A 22,590-nucleotide genomic window follows, 5' to 3' on the forward strand; every position below is an offset into this window, starting at 1 on the left:
GACTTCTCCAACTTTAGATAGTTCCTCTGTCCCTCTCTTCCCCTCCTCCTTCCCAGATCTCCCTCTATCTTCCTGTCTCCACCTATATCCTTCCTTTGTACCGCCCCCCTGACATCAGTCTGAAGAAGGGTCTCGACCCGAAACGTCACCCATTCCTTCTCTCCCGAGATGCTGCCTGACCCGCTGAGTTACTCCAGCATTTTGTGAATAAATACCTTCGATTTGTACCAGCATCTGCAGTTATTTTCTTACACATACATACATACATACATCGAATGATCCATATAGAGAATTAATGAGATAGAAGCCTTCAAATTTTTTTTTTCAGAAAATAATCGAGTTGTCCACATGCACTTGGACATTAGGGTGGTGCAGCTGGTAGAGTTGTTGCTTCACAACACCAGAGACCCAAGTTCCATCCTGACAGGTGTGGAGTTTGCACCTTCTCCCTGTGACCCCGTGGGTTTCCTCCAGGTGCTCTAGTTTCCACCCACATCCAAAAGACGTGCAGGTTGTTCGGTTAATTGGGCCCTGTGAAATTGCCTTTATTGTGCAGAGAAAGTGGGATAACGTGGAACTAGTGTGAACGGCATGGACTCGGTGGGCCGAAGGGCCTGTCACCATGCTGTATCACTAAACTAAACCAAGCACTTGGTGAATGAGGTAAGTGTAGAATAAATATAATGTAAAAATGCTCATACATTTCACACTGGAAAGGATCAGATGTTGGACTATGTGATTTATAAGAGTTTGACATTGACACAGTCACATATGAGCACTTGGAATTGAGTTACCTTTTGAACAACACGATGCGATGTATTTCTGTAGTCACCATATTAGTCATTGCAATATCTGGTGCAATATATTGACGTAGAAATATAGTGGTTAGACGCCACAAGCTGAAAGTGTTATACAATACTTTTCTCATGTCCCAATGCGAGACTTGTGGATGCAATTGAGATTGGAACTCCAAAATAAAAGTCAATATTCTCGATGGGATTATTATGTTTTATTCATATAACTACACTATTTCTGAATGTGTTAATTTCATCCTGAGAGCGGGCCATTTGGACACAGGCAAACACAGCTCCCCACGCCACCCATTAGAGCTGTGGCAGAATTCGCAAAGAACTACAACTCAGGGTGTCACTTCATCTGTGTCAAATGAATTATTATTGATCAACTCCGCTGCCCGCCTACTCACACACACCTCGATCCGTGACCATATCACCCCCGTCCTTTATAAACTCCACTGGCTCCCCATCCCCCAGAGAATCCAGTACAAAATCCTCCTCATAACCTACAAAGCCCTCCATAACCTGGCCCCATCCTACCTGACCGACCTCCTCCACAGGCACACTCCCACCTGCACCCTCCGCTCTGCCGCTGCCAATCTCCTATCCCCCCACGTCCGGACTAAACTCAGATCCTGGGGGGACAGGGCTTTCTCCATCGCTGCTCCCACCCTATGGAACTCACTACCCCAAACCGTTAGAGACTCCCCCACACTCACCACATTCAAAACATCGCTGAAGTCTCACCTGTTCAGTACTGCCTTCAACCACTGAAGGTCACCTCACCTTCTGTCTCCTTTCTCTGTTCATTTATTTATTTACTTATTTATCTATCTATTTATTAATTTCCCTATGTTCTCAAAATCTCTGTAAAGCGTCTTTGAGTATATGAAAAGCGCTATATAAATAAAATGTATTATTATTATTATTATTATTATTATTATTATCAATGATCAGCACGCTTCATCAACTGTGACTAATCTAATCAGCAGTAATCCTCGTGAGTATATGTGTGTAAATTAATGCCATCTCCATGATGAAATTAAATTGTCAGTCGGAACATTAGCTTTCTCCTCCAAAGTGCCTTATTCCAATGTAACCATGCCATATTTTACATTTGACGTAAAATGGAGGCACAAGGAACTGCAGATGTGGGAATCTTGCGTAGAACAAAAAGTGCTGGAATAACTCAGCGGGTCAGATAGCATCTCATTAGGGGTAGTTGCTGCCTTACATCGCCAGAGACCTGGGTTCGATCCTGACTATGGGTGCTGTCTGTACGACGTTTGTACATTTGTACGTTCTCCCCGTGACCTGTGCAGGTTTTCTCAGGGATCTCCAGTTTCCTCCCACATTCTAAAGATGTACAGGTTTGTAGGTTAATTGGCTTGGTAAAAATTGTAAATAGCCCAGAGTATGTGTGAGATAGTGCTAGTGTACGAGAATCACTGGTCAGTACGGACTCCGTGGGTGAAGGCCCTGTTTCCGTGCTGTGTCTCGAAAACTAAATTAAACTAATCTCTGGAGGATATGGATGGACACAAGGCACTGCAGATGCCAGGACACAAGGAACTTGTCCATGTTCTCCAGAGACGCTGCCTGACCCGCTGGGTTACTTCCAGCACTTTGTCTTCTATGTTAAATAAAATGTTCTGCATTCCTTTAAAAAAGTGCTGCTCGGCACGGTGGCGCAGCGGTAGAGTTGCTGCTTTACAGCGAATGCAGCGCCGGAGACTCAGGTTCGATCCTGACTACGGGTGCTGCACTGTAAGGAGTTTGTACGTTCTCCCCGTGACCTGCGTGGGTTTTCTCCGAGATCTTCGGTTTCCTCCCACACTCCAAAGACGTACAGGTATGTAGGTTAATTGGCTGGGTAAATGTAAATGTAAATGTAAAAATTGTCTCTAGTGGGTGTAGGATAGTGTTAATGTACGGGGATCGCTGGGCAGCACGGACTTGTAGGGCCGAAAAGGCCTGTTTCCGGCTGTATATATGTGATATGATATGTTATTGTGAAGGATTTTTTCCTTATGCAATCTAGGTACTCCATGATTCCATGTAGGAAGGAACTGCAGATGCTGTTGAAAAGGGGTCTCGGCCTGAAACGTCACCCATTCCTTCTCTCTGCAGATGCTGAGTTACTCCAGCATCTTATGTCTACCCCATGGCCACTGTCCATGCTTGACTCCATTATCCCCCTTCAGTGAGATTCTCTGCAACTGTGGGGCAGCGCCACCTCATGGCCTGTCTGAACATTGAGCACTCTTAGCTCAAGATGTGCAGGAAGGAACTGCAGGTGCTGGTTTAAACCAAAGACAGACACGAAAAGATGGAGTAACTCAGTGGAACAGGCAGCATCTCTGGAGAGAACGAATAGGTGGCGTTTCAGGTCGAGACCCTTCTTAAGGGTCTTGCCGCGAAACGTTACCTATTCCTTTTCTCCAGAGATGCTGTCTGACCCGCTGAGTTACTCCAGCTTTTTTGTGTCTATCCTCTAACTCAGGATGTGTTTGATGGACAGATTACTAAGCGTATTCAGGCTCAAGAGCTTTCCACACTCCAGTCCCCGGTAATGAAAATCAGCACTCCAGCCGATAAATGTACAAAATCACTGCAGTACCTGACGTGATGAGATACTGATCTCTGTCAGTTTGTCCCAGGAATAAATCAGCTACATCTCCCTCTCCCTTGTCTCCTGGTGGCTCATTAGAGCCCAGACATGGAACAGTCTGCCCAGGCGCTCCTATACTTTTCGCTTACTCAGAAAATTGAGGTACTCATTACTAGCTGGCCCTGCATTTATTGCCCAGCAAGGGACCATGTGGGAAATGGATTTAAAAAAAGCTATATCAATCTGCACTGCAGAGCCAGGTGAGATGGGAGAAGCATTTCTTGCAATATAAGCAAAAAAAGACACAGTGCTGGAGTGGTAACTCAGCGGGTCAGGCAGCATCAATGGAGAACATTGATAGGTGGCATTTAGTCCCAATCCAAAACGTTACCCATCCTTGTTCTCCAGAGATGGTGCATGATCTGCTGAGTTACTCTAGCACTTTCTGCCTTTTTTGTACAGTTCCTTGTCTCTACATTTCATGAAATCTGCTTGCTTTGTGATGTTTTCTTTGTTAACTCTCAAAAATATTGATTGTAGTCCAAAGTATTATTTGTGTTTGATTACATATTGCCAGATTAACTCCTTTCATTATTTCTGATATTGATTATTCCCAGTTTTCATCCATACCTGCAGAATTGATCGGGGCTATAGGTTTATATGTTCAGCTGTTTGCACTGAACTTCATATCTGGGACACAGGATCATTCATTATTCAAAAGGTGACAAATCCTGCAGGATTAAACCTCCACCACATACTCCCATTACATGAAACTCCATGCCTAGAGATGGCATTCATACAAAACCTATCCGAAGCTATTTGAAACAGCTCTTTGTGGCACAAGGGCACAGCTAGTAGAACTGCTGCCTCACAGCACCAGTGACGCCGGTTCATTTCTGACCTCCAGCACTGGATTTTCTCGCTATGACAACGTGGGTTTTCTCTGGGGGCTCCACTCTCCTCCCACATCCCCCAGGCATACAGGTTGGACGGTTAGTTAAGCACTTTAAATTGCCCCTTGCATGGAATTGAGTGGTAGAAATTGCAGGGAAGTGGAAGAGGGCAGGGGAGAGGGCGAGATTTATGAGGATGTGGGGAGAATCAATAGGATTAGATTATTAGTTTAAAATGGTGCCAAAGGCCACAATGGGCTCGATGGGCTCAAGGGCCTGTTTCTGCACAGTATGACTCTATGAAATTGGAGATCTAATTGCTTGGCTAAGTGTTTCATGAAAGGCATAATGTTATTAACAAAGAATAGTGATGGAATGTGGGCAGGAAGGTTGGATTACAGGAGTAAGGAAGTCTTTGTACAATTGCTCTGGTCTTTGGTAAAAGTTGCCTGAAATATTTCATGCACCTCGTGAGGTGCGGGGGAAAGTTTGAATTCTGGTGTATGCCTTCGTCCTGATGAACGTTTGTTTCAAATATTGCATAATATATATTATCACATCGCGAAAGTAATCATCATAAAACCGATCTTTCCTGTTTAATTTAGATTTCAGAAGCGTCCACACTTCCAAGGAAGAAATTGAACGATCTATTCAAAGCCACACAGCAAGCCTCTTCCTTTCTATATTTTCAATTGCCATCACAATGTTTGGGTCTTACACTTTGTTTAGTTTAGTTTAGCGTCTCATGTGCCGAGGTGGAGTGGAAAGCTTTTCTTTGTTACACACTATCCAGTCAGCGGAAAGACTATAAATGATTGCAATCAAGCCATTCGCAGTGGACAGATGCAGGAGAAAGGGAATAATGTATCTGCTGTTAGACAATAGACAATAGGTGCAGGAGGAGGCCATTCGGCCCTTCGAGCCAGCACCGCCATTCAATGTGATCATGGCTGATCATTCTCAATCAGTACCCCGTTCCTGCCTTCTCCTCATACCCCCTGACTCCACTATCCTTAAGAGCTCTATCTAGCTCTCTCTTGAATGCATTCAGAGAATTGGCCTCCACTGCCTTCTGAGGCAGAGAGTTCCACAGATTCACAACTCTCTGACTGAAAAAGTTGTTCCTCATCTCAGTTCTAAATGGCCTACCCCTTATTCTTAAACTGTGGCCCCTTGTTCTGGACTCTCCCAACATTGGGAACATGTTTCCTGCCTCTAACGAGTCCAACCCTTATACATTTCGATAAGATCTCCTCTCATCCTAAATTCCAGTGTATTGGAGTCAATTCATAAGTTACAGGAGCAGAATTAGGCCAATCGGCCCATCAAGTCTACTCCGCCATTCAATCATGGCTGATCTATCATTCCCTCTCAACCCCATTCTCCTGTCTTCTGCCTTTGAGTAGAGTTTTAAAAGAGTGGAGCGATTGTAATGAGTGGTTGCAAATCAGCTTCTGGGTCCAGCAAGCCGAGAGTCCCCTGGCTTGGGCACCATCTTGGGTGTATGACCTTATGACCTTATGACCTTAGCGGGCTGAACCTGTTTACTGACCAGCCTGCCCCAACATCCAACTAAACAATCGGATAATCAAGAATATGATCATTGTATTTCATTGCTCCATAATTCATTGAGTTACCTTTAGTGCACAGCCAGAGGGTGGTGTATCTGTGGAAGTCATTGCCATAGAAGGCTGCGGACCCCAAGTCGTTGGATATTTTTAAGGCAGGGATTGACAGATTCTTGATTCGTCAGGCTGTCAAGGGTTATGGGGAGAAGGCAGGAGAATGGGGTTGAGAGGGAAAGATAGATCAGCCGCGATTGAATGGCGGAGTAGACTTGATGGGCCGAATGGCCCAATTCTGCTCCTAATAACATGATCATGAGCCTGAAAATGCATGGAACTATCAGTTATAATTGAATTCATCTAATTTAAACTGTACAGTTTATCTTTATCTATTAGTATAAATAATACATTTGCAATGCTTCTCTCATCCATGGGTGATCGCACTCAGAATGAACAAGGGCTCTCCCATGTTTAAGCCTTGTGGTTATAAGGACCTAACTCATTTGAGAGTCTTTGCTGAACCCGATTCACACAGTATGTTAGTATTTTGTGATCGTGTCTTCAAAGGACATTAGGATATCTCAACCCACACTGTGGGAGATACTTAATGTACGCCTTATTATTTACAGTGAATGGAGAATATCATCAAACCTGGGTTATGTATTAAACCTCAATTAATAAACATCATTGGTCAAAATGTGCCATTGTTTCAAAAATAAATAAATAGGGAAAATAAATTTGAAAAATCTTTTTCTGTAATGAACTGCTTCTGTGAAAAGGTGTCACAAAACATCCTGGACTGTGAAACTATCTTGACTAAATTTAGCTTTGATGGAACAGTATTTTACTTGGTTTCTGTTTTGTGCCTTATTTTACTTTGCTGAGGGAAGTAAGTTTCACTCTTGGTCGTAATTCTACGAGCAACATCCATAAGTCCAATGTGATAATGACCAGCAAAATTATTTGAAACATCTACAGTAATTTACGTAAAGGAGAGAAATATCACAGGATCACAGTGTAGGAAGGAACTGCAGATGCTGGTTTATACCGAAGATAGACACACAATGCTGGAGTAAATCAGTGGGACAGGCAGCATCTCTGGAGAGAAGGTACTGATTGTGAATGATCAGCTATGATCACATTGAATGGCGGTGCTGGCTTGAATGGCTGAATGGCCTACTCCTGCACCTATTGTCTATTGTCTATTAAAGGGTGACGTTCCAGGGCAAGACCTTTCTTCCAATGGATTTTGGGGAGAAGATACGGGTTGAGACCCTTCTTCAGACTGAGAGTCTGGCAAACAATGATCCATTCACTCCTGATTAAATTTTATCTCTGTATGCTTCGTTGTCACCTTCCCCTAGCTAACAATGATCTATTCTACATTTTCCCAGAACGACATCCCCTTTGATGTCTCGTTTTCACACCTTACCCTTCCATATCTCCGTGTCTCCCTCTCCCCTGACTCTCAGTCTGAAGGTCTCGACCCAAAATGGCACCCATTCCTTCTAACCAGAGATGCTGCCTGTCCCGCTGAGTTACGCCAACATTTTGTTTCTATCACAGGATCACAGTTTTCTTTTGTATCATATGCTTCAAAAGGAGCTACTTAAACCTTTCAGCTTGTATTGACCCAAAATTGGTTACATAAAATGTCCAAGAATTTTTGATATAAAGCCAGATTTATTTTGTTCCCAAGGCAAATCTCCTGCCATCAAGCCCGAGCCTTGCCTTGAACAGAAAAGGCCAGAAACGCACATCATACTGACTCAGAATTAAGACACAAAGCCTTGGCTCTATTCTCTGCAATCCAGTTAACACACAATGGATGTGGGCAATTTAAAAATTAATTTGCATTTTAAAAGCTCACATGTAACAAATTAACACTGTATCCAAAATAAGAACAGGATCTAGGTTATTGTTGTGAATGATATTCAGTTTGGAAACTTATGAATGCAGTTAATTTAGATTGAGAGATACAGCATGGAAACAGGCCCTTCAGCCCACTGAGTCTACACAGATCATTGATCAGCCATTCACACACGTTCTATGTTATCCCACTTTCACATCCACTCCCTACACACCACGGGCATTTTGTTGCAGAGGCCAGTTCAACTACAAACTTGCACGTCTTTCTGAGGTGGGTGGAAACCAGAGCACCCGGAGAAAGGCCACACGGTCGAAGGAGGGCTTGAAAACTCCGCACAGGGTCAGAATAGAACCCACTTCTCTGGCATTATAAGGCAGCATCTCTACAAGCTGTGCCACTGTGCCAGCCAAACATGGACAGGATATTCTGAATTATACAGTTTTAGTAGACATTTCCTCTGCTCCCCAGTTCCCTGTTACAAAGACAGAAGCAATGGGAAGATCCATGTCTGTTAACTATTCTAAGCCATGGGTGCAATTAGAATTGATTAGGATATCCCTGTGTTTTAGAGATGGAGACCGTGGAAGGATTGTGTTCTCGTTCAAACATCTATTAGCACTTACTGCATGAATAAAACAGCTAGTCTGCCTCTGCTGACCGAATTAATGTGTTTGAACACTGCAAATGTTCTGTTTTTCGTAATCAAACGTTGATGTTTGTTAAAGGTGAGAGGCGAGTGTCATCATTCCCTTAAGTTAGATAATATTTGCTGTCACTGGAAGCCAATGCTGAACTGTATTTGGTACGTCCAACCAAACAAATAAAAATATCAAATTCCTGTAAGAAAATGTTGAAATTGTGCACCATTTTTAGACCTCCTGGAATGCTGCCTGACCTGCTGAGTTACTCCAGCATTTTGTGAATAAATACCTTCGATTTGTACCAGCATCTGCAGTTATTTTCTTATACCATTTTTAGACAAGTCAGTCTCATCGTTGGTGGTTAGGTTACAGTTAGGTAAAAGTGAACTTTTCCTTGTACAAAGTCTTTGTTGCATTTTGCTCAGTGCTTCATCGTGCTGGTACTCGCTGGTACACCATGAACAATGGTGGCCATGTGCCATCCCACCCGGGGGAAAGAACTACAGAGATATGTGCCCATTCTGTTCGGCTAAATCATTCACGTTTGTTGGGGCTTCTCCTTGACTCCACCTTGAAGCCGGGCTGGTTATCGTGTTTGGCTTTTCCTGAGACTACATTGGTTTTCCCTTCACATATTCCACGGGCAATTCCTTCTGCCTCCTATTATTCATTGCAACTCCTCAAAGTTTACACCACTGCAGTTATTAACATCCTAGAGTCATAGAGTCATCGAAAGAGTGTGGGTCATCATTCAGCCCAACTTGCCCACACTGACCAACATGTCCCAGCCACCTTCCTGTATATAGAAACATAGAAAATAGGTGCAGGAGTAGGCCATTCGGCACTTCGAGCCTGCACCGCCATTCAATATGATCATGGCTGATCATCCAACTCCGTATCCCGTACCTGCCTTCTCTCCATACCCCCTGATCCCTTTAGCCACAAGGGCCACATCTAACTCCCTCTTAAATATAGCCAATGAACTGGCCTTCTGTGGCAGAGAATTCCACAGATTCACCACTCTCTGTGTGAAATGGCCCATATTCCTCCAAACCTGTCCTATCCATGTACTTGTCTAACTGTTACTTAAATGTTGGGATAGTCCCTGCCTCAACTACATCCTCTGGCAGCTTGTTCCATATACCCACCACCCTTTGTGTGAAAAGGTTGCCCCTCAGATTCCTATTAAATCTTTTCCCCTTCACCTTAAACCTATGTCCTCTGGTCCTTGATTCCCCTACACTGGGCAAGAAATTCGGTGCATCTACCTGATCTATTCCTCTCATGCTTTTATACACCTCTGTAAGATCAGATAGTGCTGGAGTAACTCAGCGGGTCAGGCGGCATCTCTGGAGAAAAAAGGATTCGTGAAGTTTTGGGTCGGGCCCCTTAATTAATACCCTTGCAACTTCTTGTCTACATTGTGTGGCAAAGTATAATTCCTTGAACTAACAATAAGAGGCAGACACAAGGCTGATATTGATGTTCATTTATAAACGTGGATAAGAGGGTACTGTTTGAAATGATCAACTATCAGAATATCTCGCAACTAAATGCTACCGGGCAACATCAGTGAGTTTACCACTCTGGGAACAAGTTGTACTATTTCCAAGTTTTTGCCAAGCTCCTGCCCTTTACCTGAGTTTTCTCCCATCATTTCCTGGAGTACGGATGCACAGGTGCTGATATTTCTCTGACTAATTTAGGTTTAGCTTTAGGTATATTATTGTCACGTTTACCGACGTACAGTAGAAAAGCTTTGTCTTGCTTGCTAATCCAATCAAATGATATAAATACATAAATACAATCAAGCCAAACTCAAGTAGAGCATAGGTTCATAGGTTCTAGGGGCAGAATTAGGCCATTAGGCCCATCAAGTCTATTCCGCCATTCAATCATGACTGATCTATCTTTCCCTCTCAACCCCATTCTCCTGCCTTCTCCCCATGGGCGGCACGGTAGCGCAGCGGTAGAGTTGCTGCTTTACAGCGAATGCAGCGCCGGAGACTCAGGTTCGATCCTGACTACGGGTGCTGCACTGTAAGGAGTTTGTACGTTCTCCCCGTGACCTGCGTGGGTTTTCTCCGAGATCTTCGGTTTCCTCCCACACTCCAAAGACGTACAGGTATGTAGGTTAATTGGCTGGGTAAATGTAAAAATTGTCCCTAGTGGGTGTAGGATAATGTTAATGTACTGGGATCACTGGGCGGCACGGACTTGGAGGGCTGAAAAGGCCTGTTTCCGGCTGTATATATATGATATGATATGATATGATAACCCCAGACCCCCTTACTAATCAAGAATCTGTCAATCTCTGCCTTAAAAATATCCATTGACTTGGCCTCCACAGCCATCTGAGGCAATGAATTCCACAGTTTTACCACTCTCTGAGTAAAGATATTCCTCAACTCCTTTCCAAAGGTATGTCCTTTTATTCTGAGGTAGTGGCCTCTGATCCAAGACTCTCCAGCTAGTGGAAACATCCTCACCAGATTCACTCTATCCAGGCCTTTCACTATTCGGTAACTTTTAATGAGGTCCCCCCCTCTAAGAGCAAAGAGGAAGGTACAGAGTGTGGAATATAGTCCTCAGCATTACAGTGCATTAGTTCCATAGACAAAACCCAGTGTCAGCAATGGGGATGGAGGTGAATGGGACAATAGCCAAGCTTATGGAAAGATGTGGCAAAATCGACTGGTGTGGAATCATCAGCGCTGAGCCCAATCCCACCTTCCTCTCTCAACTGCACAAACGATCTCATAGCAGGCGATGCAAATGTTGCCATCCCTGGGGCATGCAAACTGTGCCGTCTGACACTTAGTGCCTGAGCTTCCTCCATTTGCAGAGTGTCACATCCATCTTCTCAACCCCTGCAGCTCAGACTGTGCAGATGGGAAGACAGTCAAGCTGGCAGACCCACCCCTGCAGGCAATCTCTGACCCACCTATTGTTCACTTCCACAAAACAACCCAATCCTTCCTGCAAAACTCTAACTTCTAGCTCGGAGAAATCGAGGATTAATATCAGCTGAGGTCAAGTTTGAACTGTGATTCACTGTTTACTTTCCCAGCATCATCTTAACCATTGCATCACCACGATGGGAAGTCGTTGGCATGTCAAAGGACACTTCAGGCAACTGGATAAGTTTACTGTGGAATTTCATTACACATTGCAGATTAATAAAACACCGTCTCGCTTGCCCGATAGTTGAAGGCCAATGTGATAAGCTTTACAGTATGATTTACATTACATTTATGAATATGATCTCTTTAATCTGCTACTAATTATCTGCATGCGAATTGATGAGATGGAGCTTCTTCCCACAGGCCATCAGGACTGTCAACTTTTATAACCCCAGAGACTAAATTTTTGTCGACACTAATAGTAACTTATTAACTTTATTTATATGCTGTAACTGTAATTCTTTTTGTGCACAACCCGCAGGCATTGCCACTTTCATTTCACTGCACATCGTGTATGTGTATGTGACAAATAAATTTGACTCGACTTGACTTGACTTGAACAAAATCTTTCCAACACATGCAGACGTGGTCCATAAATCTGGATTCTACGAAAGGCAGCTGGGAAGATAGTGTAGATTTATGGAGTATTACAGGATGGGAATAGGTCCCCTTGTTCACTGAACGCACATTGATCGCCGAGCATGTGGATAATGCATAGACCCAGTGCGGCTGTAATTCTCAAATACTATTTCTCAAATTCTATTTTTGATTCTCCCCATACACCCATCCACTCCCCCGAGATTCTCCCACCCACTTTCACACCAGGGACAATTACAGGATGGGAACGTCAATTACTGTACAAGATCCCACCTGCCCGTCTTTGGGATGTGGAAAAAAAAGGAAACACCTGGAGGAAATAAACTTCATTCCCTTATCATGTGTCTGTACACTGTAAATGGCTCAGTTGTAATCATGCATTGTCTTTCCGCTGACTGGATACCACGCAACAAAAGCTTTTCACTGTAACCTCAGCATACGTGACAATAAACTAAACTGTAAACTGGAACGATTTCCCTGTCCCTCTGGAAAACAATGGGGGAGCAACAGAAGAAATAATGCAGCCGAGAAGGGAAAGTTAGACACAAAAAGCTGGAGTAACTCAGCGGGACAGGCAGCATCTCTGCAGAGAAGGAATGGGTGACGTTTCGGGTTGAGACCCTTCTTCACACTAGACAGACTAGACCCTTCTTCAGACAGGAAGGTAAATATAGACAGCGGGTGGTGCGAAAGTTGGGTTACGAAAAGAAGACTCAAAATGCTGGAGTAACTTAACAGGCCAGGCGGCATCTCTGGAGAACGTGGATAGGTGACGTTTCGGAACGGGAAGAAGGAAAATAATTTAAATAATATGCAACATAATTAACCTTCAAGGGACTGTAGGACCCACTGCTGTTTCCCTATTCTTGCCTGAATTGGGCCTCTGATATAGTTGATCCATTCATATGATCTATCTTCAGGGCTCATTTCTTAAAGCTAATTATCTTTTCCCAATCCTTCATCTGAACAGGTTTTGTCTATTGTCTATTGTCTATTGTTTTGGCTTCAAATATTATTTAGACACACCCTGTGTCTAACGGATTCCGTTGTAATCGGAACCAAAACCGTAAGAAAGGTGGTAAAACTCTTTGTAAAATACGCCTGATGAAAAGAAATTTAATGCAGCAATTTAATCGTGGGATTTAGCTGATGTTAATCCAGCTCAGATTTCACTTTTACGGTTTTTGTTATTTGAACCCCCCCTGACTGAAACTCTGCTGTATAATGCATTTGCAGGGATCCACACTCATCACTGTGAGTGGCTGATTGAAACAAATTTGTCTCCAGTAAGGTGCAAAGGGAATTCATCACTCAAGGATTTAAATGTCACTTGACTTGCATGGCCTTCAGAACTGACACTTGGAAATTATTTTGCTCATTAACATTTTAGTTAGCAAATACATAATGGTCTGGGAATTCTAAGTGCACAGTTAACCTCCCATTGCCAGTCAAAATGGACAGGGAGGTTTAATGTGAAAAGGTAATCTAATTGTTTTATAAGGATGAAAATATATTCAACCCATTTTATTATCATCTCTGGTGATTTACTGTTCAAATAATGTGTGCTAATAATATTATGAAGGCAAATAGCTGAGAGACAGATCTGAAGCTGGCAGTGTACTGAAACTGGATGAAGATACGTACAATTGAAATCGTGCGATCATCAAGAACACTTTACCTTAACGGGAGAAAGCATTTTATCGGGATGCATCCCTCCAGGGTTTGGGAACAGCTCCATCCAAGACCGCAAGAAACTACAGAGAATTGTGGACGCAGCCCAGACCATCACACAAACTAACCTCCCTTCCATTGACTCCATTTACACCTCACGCTGCCTCGGCAAGCCTAGCAACATAATCAAGGACAAGTTACACCCTGGCCACTCCCTCTTCTCCCCTCTCCCATCGCACAAGAGGTACAGAAGTGTGAAAACGCACACCTCCAGAAACAGGAACGGTTTCTTCCCAGCTGTTATCAGGCAACTGAACCATCCTACCACCAACTAGAGAGCGACCCCGAGCTACTATCTACCCCATTGGAGATTCTCGGACTATCTTTAATCGGACTTTATCTTGCACTAAACGTTATTCCCTTTACCATGTGTATGTACACTGTGGATGGCTTGATTGTAATCGTGGATTGTCTTTCTGCTGACTGGCGACAAAAGCCTTTCACTTTGCCATTTCATGTTTATTCACTACCTACCCCCTGGATTCACAGTGTATTTATAGCCCCACTGTATCACCATTGTAAACAAACCAATTGGGCCGATTGTATCACCATCAGTAGGATAGTTCAGAAGCCCATGAAAGCTGAGCACTGTGAACCTCAATTCAGATTTGAATTTGCACCTGCACCGTATAATTCCGACCCCAGTATCTCAACTCAGGCAATCCACCCCATTATGTGACGAACAGTGTTTAAAAAAGGGTATTTATTCACAAAATGCTGGAGTAACTCAGCAGGTCAGGCAGCATCTCAGGAGGGAAGGAATGTGTGACGTTTCGGGTCGAGACCCGTCTTCAGAATGAACTCAGAAATGGACAGAATTAAGTAGGTTAAAATTAATCCCAATTATCTACAGTGCTTACTAATGCAAAGATGACGGGCGTTGGGATTAACCGGCTCACTTGCGTTTTCACCCAATGGCCTATATTTTAGAATGATTAGGACATTGTGGGGTTTTGTTTTTTTAAATCACTCACACGTTAATAAACGCAGTCTGTAAACTGCAACGTTAGAAGCGGCATCCCAATCCCAGGAAGGTTTAACCGTGTAACCTCAATGAGATGCGGCGTCCGGTGGCGCTCCAGACACCTTTGGCTTCGAGGTGGACCTCCCTGTGAGACGCTTCAGCGACTGGCGATCGGCCAAAGAGTCTCAGTTTCACACCAAGGGGACGAGGCATCCCGTGGGGCGGAATGCGGGGTCTGGTTGGGCTGGTGTGGAGTGGGGCAGGGAGGGAGAGAGGAGTGGAGCCTGCCCGCTCACTCACTCCAGCAATGGGCCGCTCCTTGCCTGCTCACTAGTCTAGGTAACTCTGGAAGCAGGAGAGATGCTTCTCCGTGAACCCCTCAGCCACTGCCTCTGACAGACCAGCGGGCGGGTGGTCATACAGACACAGCAACGCTGAGGCGGGTTGGAGTTTGGAGATTCCAGAGATACCGGAGTAAAGGGGACAAATTCTCCTTCAATTCCCAGGGCTCCCACCCCAACCCCCTGTAACACAGCCAGCGTGTGAGACAGCTCGGCCCATCTACAATGCGCGCTGTAGTACCACAAGGAACGAACTACAGATGCTGGTTTGCACACACAAAAAAAGACACAAAGTGCTGGAGTAACTCCAGCAACATCGCCGGAGGACGTGGGTGGGTGGGGGGACGGGGACGTTTCGGGTCTTCTGACTGATTGTAGGGGGGGGTGGGGGTGGGGTAGAGAGGCAGGACAAAGTCAGACTGAGGAAGGGTCCCGACTCTAAAAGCCATCCGTCCTTTTTATCCATGGGTCGCTTGACCTGCTGTGTTACTCCAGCGCTTTCTCTGTATCTCCGGCAAGTCATATGTGAATGAATGCAGGTGAACGGACACAGGCTAGAGATGGCGTGAGACAAAAGGATGGAAGAGTTGCGAATTGTGAAGTTGGAGGAAGGAATGGAAGGGCGGGGGGGGGGGGGGTGAAGAAATAGATACGTGTGCAGGGGGAGAGTGGAGGGAGGGGAGAGGAGAGGGGGAGGGAGGGGAAAGGGGAGAGCGGTTAGTTGCCACTAAATTGGAGAATTCGATGCTCACACTAAACTATCTAAACTGGGTGGCTCTGTTTGAGGTTCAGAGCTTCAGAGAAATGTGGGTTTCTGAAGAAGTCTGAAGAAGGGTCCCGACCCGAAACCTCACCCATCCCTTCTCTCTGGAGATGCTGCCCGTCCCGCTGAGCTCCTCCAGCATTTATCTTTTGTTTCTATCTTGGGGGTTTCTGAACCCGGACTTTGTTGACGCGGTCAGCGCCAGACCTTGACCCCAGCCCTCTCCCAATATCCCACCCAATATCCCACCCAATGTCCAGCCCGTGGACCGCGACCCCGAGCTGCAACACGGAGACCCAGATGTCAAACCTACCCCCCCCCCAACCCCTGAAACACCCCCAACCCCTGAAACACCCCCAACACCCTCACCCCCTGAAACACCCCCAACCCCTGAAACACCCCCAACCCCCTGAAACACCCTCACCCCCTGAAACACCCCCAACCCTCTGAAACACCCCCAACACCCTCACCCCCTGAAACACCCCCAACCCCCTGAAACACCCTCACCCCCTGAAACACCCCCAACCCTCTGAAACACCCCCAACACCCTCACCCCCTGAAACACCCCCAACCCCTGAAACACCCCCAACCTCTGAAACACCCCCAACCCCTGAACCCCCCCTCCCTCTGTAACACCCCAACCCCCTGAAACACCCCCAACACCGTGTGACCCCAGTAGCGGGTCCCTGTCTATCGCAGCCTCGCTGGAACAGCGCTGGATGGAGAGAGAGAGACAGAGACGCACCGACCAACACAACTCTCCTGCTGCTTCACGCCGGCGGTTCGCGCGGTCTCATCGTTCACAACGACCTGTTCTAAAGTTTATTTTTTGCTTCCCAGTGCAAGTGGCGCCTGGCGTTAAACACACAAGTGCAGGAAGGGACCACAGACCGAAGGCAGACAGACACAAGATGCTGGGGTCACTCAGGGGGACGGGCAGCGTCTCTGGAGAGGGGGGGAACGGACCGGAGACCCTTCCTCAGTCTCAAATAGACAAGGTTCAGGAAGGGTCTGGACCCGAAACATAGAAACATAGAAAATAGGTGCAGGAGTAGGCCATTCGGCCCTTCGAGCCAGCACCGCCATTCAATATGATCATGGCTGATCATCCAACTCAGTATCATGTACCTGCCTTCTCTCCATACCCCCTGATCCCTTTAGCCACAATGGCCAAATCTAACTCCCTCTTAAATATAGCCAATGAACTGGCCTCAACTACCTTCTGTGGCAGAGAATTCCACAGATTCACCACTCTCTGTGTGAAAAAAAATCTTCTCATCTCGGTCCTAAAAGACTTCCCCCTTATCCTTAAACTGTGACCCCTTGTTCTGGACTTCCCCAACATCGGGAACAATCTTCCCGCATCTAGCCTGTCCAACCCCTTAAACGCCAGCCGTTCGTCTCCCCTCTCCAGAGAGGCTGCTGAGTTACTCCAGCGTTTTGTGTCTACCTTCGGTTTAAACAGGCAGCGTCTGTCTGCAGTCTCTTCTTGCAAAGGGTCTGGGGTTAGTTACAGATGGACGGGAGGTGAGGATTGGAGTGAGGGTGGGCAGGGTCCCCTGAGCCCGGGCTGTCTCCCCGATAACCCCCTCCCTGAGTCCGGGCTGTCTTACCAGCTGTAGACTGCGCTGGAGCAGCAGGACAAGGCACCAGGACAAGGCTCGCATCTTCCCCACAAACTCCGCTGGCGTCTTGTGTGTTGCCTTCACAGTTGGCACCCGCTATCCGGGGTGAGCTCAGACGGCAGGCGCCTCACCATCGCCGGCACACCTTCCTTCCTTCCTCGCTGGTACTGGGGCTGGTACCCGGCTCCCCTCTCCAGTCACCTCCCCTCTCCCGCGGAGAGCCCCCGGCTCCCTCTAACACTGGCTCCCAGTGCCATCTCTCCAGTGGCAGCCAAGCCCCGCCACTCCGTGCAGGACCATCACTGCATCTGCCGGCTGCTGCCAATGTCCCTTCACAAGCCAGGAGCTAGTGGACAGGACCAAGATAAAGCCAGCCTGCCTGCCCTGCCGCCTCCCCACATCTGCCCTGTAACCACAAGACGGTGCCCGGTCTATATATACTCCACGTCATCATGGCACTTCCCAAAGAAAAACTGTGCGATTGCCAATGGTCCGTCTAAATATAGCGCCCATTAACACCCAGCTACTCCTCTCCTGCACAGATTCCGTTTCGGGTGTCTGGAGTTATTGGGGGGTGGGGGGCAGGAGAATGTGGTTGAGAGGGATAGATAGATCAGCCATGGTTGGATGGTGGGGTGGACTTGATGGGCCGAATGGCTTAACTCTGCTCCTATCATTTATCAAGACGTTGCAGAATTCACATCGCTTTTAAGCGTCCTTCAAAGTCTGGCCTCTGATGGTGAAAGTTTAAAGGGTGTCTGTCTAAAGATACGCATCAGTCTGAAGAAGGGTCTCGACCCGAAACGTCACCCATTCCTTCTCTCCTGAGATGCTGCCTGACCCGCTGAGTTACTCCAGCACTTTGTGAATAAATACCGTCGATTTGTACCAGCATCTGCAGTTATTTTCTTATAATAGAGGGGGTTCCCTCGTTCATCTGAAGATAGACAAAGTGCTGGAGTAACTTGGCGGGTCGGGCAGCGTCTATGGAGTGAAGGGACCGGGTGTCGTTTCGGGTCGAGACCCTTCTTCAGACTACAGTTAGACAATAGACAACAGGTGCAGGAGGAGGCCATTCGTCCCTTCGAGCCAGCACCGCCATTCAATGTGATCATGGCTGATCATTCTCAATCAGTACCCAGTTTCTGCCTTCTCCCCATACCCCCTGACTCAGCTATCCTTAAGAGCTCTATCTTGAATGCATTCAGAGAGTTGGCCTCCACTGCCTTCTGAGGCAGAGAATTCCACAGATTCACAACTCTCTGACTGAAAAAGCTTTTCCTCATCTCCGTTCTAAATGGCCTACCCCTTATTCTTAATCTGTGGCCCCTGGTTCTGGACTCCCCCAACATTGGGAACATGTTTCCTGCCTCTAACGTGTCCAACCCCTTAATAATCTTATACGTTTCGATAAGATCCCCTCTCATCCTTCTAAATTCCAGTGTATCCGAAATGGCAGCCGTTCCATTTTTCCCCCAGAGATGTTGCCTGAGCCGCCGAGTTACTCCAGCACTTTGTCTCTATCTTCAGTATAAGCCAACCTCAGCAGTTCTTTTCTACACGTCCCTCGTTTAATATTCCGTGGAGTGGAACGGGGATTAGCCGTGCGCCGAGTGTCACACCTCAGAGATCAGTCTGAGCCTTTATTCCGCCAGTAATCTTATGCCAACCGGCTCCAAACTGTTTTCAACCCTGGGGGTCTTGAGTATCTTTAGACAGACACCCTTTGAATCAGCCCGGCTCGCTCTCCCTGACTGCCACATCAGAGACAGACACAAAAAGCTGGAGTAACTCAGCGGCTCAGGCAGCGTCTCTGGAGAAAAGGAATAGGCGACGTTTTGGGTCGGGACCCTTCTTCAGGCTGAGAGTCAGGGGAGAGGGAAACTGGACCTGTTTTCACACACATGGTTGGATTGGAACCGGTGGCTTTTTTTCTTTAGTAACCGCGATTAAAACTAACGGATTTATTCTGAAGGAGGTTTCCGACCCAAAACGACACTTGTTCCTTTTGTCCGGAGATGCTGCCTGACCCTCCCGAGATGCTGCCTGACCCTCCCGAGATGCTGCCTGACCCTTTGAGTTACTCCAGCATTTTCTGTGTACCTTCGGTGTAAACCAACACCTGCAGTTCCTTCCTGCACAGTAAAACATTGGCTTTAGGCTGATATTTTGGCACTTTCATCGAAGCAGAGATTTGAACCGATTTTGAGGTTGGCGTCTTGGAAAACGCACGTTAAATGCAGAAGATTATGCCAGGTCACAGCTTTTTTCAGTTTTTAGTTTAGAGATACTGCATGGAAACAGGCCCTTCGTCCCACCGAGTTCATGTTGACCATCCAACACCCGTACACACCGGTTCTACCTTATCCCACTTTCTCGTCCACTCCCTGCACACGAGGGACAATTTAGAGCTCAATTAACCCGCACGTCTTTGGGATGTGAGGGAGTGTACAAAATCATGAGAGGAATAGATCGGGTAAACTCATACAGAGTCTCTTGCCCAGAGTAGGGGAATCGAGAACCGTTTCAGGTGAGGGGGGAATGATTTAATAGAAAACCGAGGGGTAACGTTTTCACACAAAGGGCGGTGGGTGTATGGAACGAGCTGCAGGAGGAGGTAGTTGAGGCAGGGACTATTGCAATGTTTAAGAAACATTTAGATGTGTACATGGATAGGACAGGTTTAGAGGGATATGGGCCAAACGTAGGCAAGTGGGACAGGTGTAGATGGGACATGTTGGTCAGTATGGGCAAGTTGGGCCGAAGGGCCCGTTTCCACGCTGTATGACTCTATGACTCATGGAGTCTATGACTTTGAAACCGGGACACCCGGAGGAAACCCACGCGGTTTTAGATTTTTTAGATTTAGAGATACAGCGCGGAAACAGGCCCTTCGGCCCACCGAGTCCGCGCCGCCCAGCGATCCCCGCACATTAACACTATCCTACACACATCAGGGACAATTTTTACATTTTCCCAGACAATTAACCTACGTACCTGTACGTCTTTGGAGTGTGGGAGGAAACCAAAGATCTCAGAGAAAACCCACGCAGGTCACCCGGAGAACGTACAAACTCCGTACAGTACAGCACTCGTAGTCAGGATCGAACATGAGTCTCCGGCGCTGCATTCGCTGTAAGGCAGCAACTCTACCGCTGCGCCACCGTGCCGCCCTTATTGCAATGTTTAAGAAACATTAGGATGTGTACATGGCTAGGACAGGTTGAGAGGGATATGGGCCAAACGTAGGCAGGTGGGACAGGTGTAGATGGGACATGTTGGTCAGTGTGGGCAAGTTGGGCCGAAGGGCCCATTTCCACGCTGTATGACTCTATGATTTATGGAGTCTATGATTCTGAAACCGGGACAGCCGGAGGAAACCCACGCGGTTACGGGGAGAACGTGCAAACTCCACACACAGACAGCACCCGAGGTCAGGATTGAACTCAGGTCCCTGGCGCTGTGAGGGGAACAGCTCCGCCAGCTGTGCCGCTGTGCCACTGAGCCAGAGTGTTTAGTTGATACGGGTGATTATTGTTATCTCTCCCAGTCTCTGTTAACCGTGTGTTTGCCTGACTGGTACAAGCCGTAGTGCCCCTGGTGGCAGTCACAGACCCGGGGCTCACACGCTCTTTCCTTCACACGCACTGGTTTGTGGTGTGCCTTGGGTAGGTGAGTGGAGATGGCATAACCCATCCCAACGCACACCTGGCCTCCTCCAACACACCTGGTCACGCCTTCCTCCCACTCACTGACAGTAAGTGGGCCCAAGCGACGTTCACCCCACATCCACACCCACCCTCCACTTGCACATGTGCTGAACTTCCCCAAACTCCGAGCTCGTTGTTTGTAACTCCACAGATGCTGCCTGACCCGCTGAGTTACTCCAGCACTCTGTGAAACGTCACCTATCCATGTTCTCCACAGATGCTGCCTGAGCCGCTGAGACACTCCAGCACTCTGTGAAACGTCACCTATCCATGTTCTTCATAGATGCTGCCTGACCCGCTGTGCCACTTTCGTGTGTTTTTTTCTAAACTGAGGGGGGAAGAGATTTAATAGGAACCTGAGGGGTTTACACAAAGGGCGGTGTTTACACAAACATTTTTACACAAAGAGTGGTGTTGCCCACCACCTATTTGTATGGGGGCCTATACAACGTTCCTATTGTACTGGTCCCTTGCAATTGCTTTCCATTTATCCGGGCAGTAGGGACACAGGAACCCCAGAGGGTGTTGAAGACAATTGATGCACACAACACATCCAATTCTAATGGGCCAGGGCAGTTTCACCAAGGCTACATATGCTCAGATCGACACAAAGTGCTGGAATAACTTAGGCAGCATCTCTGGAGAAGGGGGTCAAGGAAAGAGCATTCACGTCGCGGCCCTGTTTCCACCAATCTTTCCACCACTGCGCACAAGAGGGACAAGGTGCACTAGAAGCGCAAGAAGCCATTGCTTGCAGATGCCGAGAGTTGTGCTCGGCTCTAGCTGAACAACTTCTAATCTTGTGATGTCAACTAACTTCCAAAGCTGCATCTCTTGGGGATGTGGGAGGAAACCGGAGCACCCAGAGGAAGCCAACGTGGTCACAGGGAGAACGTACAAACTCCACACAGACTGCACCCGAGGTCAGGATCGAACCAACTATGCCACTGTGCTGCCCCATGTGCAGTTGAGTCTAAACGGGGTCTACGGGGCTCTCTGGAAGTGTGGGATCTTTGGAGTGCTGCAGTTCGAGAGTGGGTACGTAAAATGGATTTGGTGCTCTTCCTTCAATGTTGCATGTTTCCCTTAAGCATTTTACAGCAGCATTATAAAACAATACTTGATACTGAGCCACCTAATTGAACATGAGGTAACAAACACCCATTTCACCCCCTCTCTATCCCCTAACTCCCATCCCCTTCCACCTATATCTCCCTCCTCTGGCACCACATTTCACTCCTCTTCTCGACTTACCTTTCACGCGATTGTCACCTTTTCATCTTTAGCCTCTGTCCACCCATCTGCCGATCAAAACTCCTCCGCACCTGTATCTACCTATTACTTATAGATAGACACAAAGTGCTGGAGTAACTCAGTGGGTTAGGCAGCATCTCTTGGAGAAAAAGGATGGCTGACTTTTTGGTTTGGGATCCTTCTTCGGATCTGACCCGAAATGTCACTCATCCTTTTTTTCCAGAGATGCTGCCTGTCCCGCTGAGTTACTCCAGCACTTTGTGTCTAT

At 46.8% G+C, this 22,590-nt stretch overlaps 1 protein-coding gene across 1 annotated transcript in view; it reads right to left on the minus strand.

The window, feature by feature from the left end:
* LOC144607621 (neurexophilin-1-like) overlaps positions 1–17,727 on the minus strand; it is a 77,044-nt gene extending 59,317 nt beyond the window's left edge. Inside the window, exon 1 of the mRNA XM_078424564.1 lies at positions 17,347–17,727. Within this exon, the coding sequence (XP_078280690.1) occupies positions 17,347–17,400 (54 nt within the window). The 5' untranslated portion in view covers positions 17,401–17,727. The remainder of the gene's footprint in view (positions 1–17,346) is intronic.
* Positions 17,728–22,590: the final 4,863 nt, after the last annotated feature.

The sequence above is a fragment of the Rhinoraja longicauda genome, chromosome 29 (assembly GCF_053455715.1).
Source record: "Rhinoraja longicauda isolate Sanriku21f chromosome 29, sRhiLon1.1, whole genome shotgun sequence".
Classification (NCBI taxonomy): Eukaryota; Metazoa; Chordata; class Chondrichthyes; order Rajiformes; family Arhynchobatidae; genus Rhinoraja; species Rhinoraja longicauda.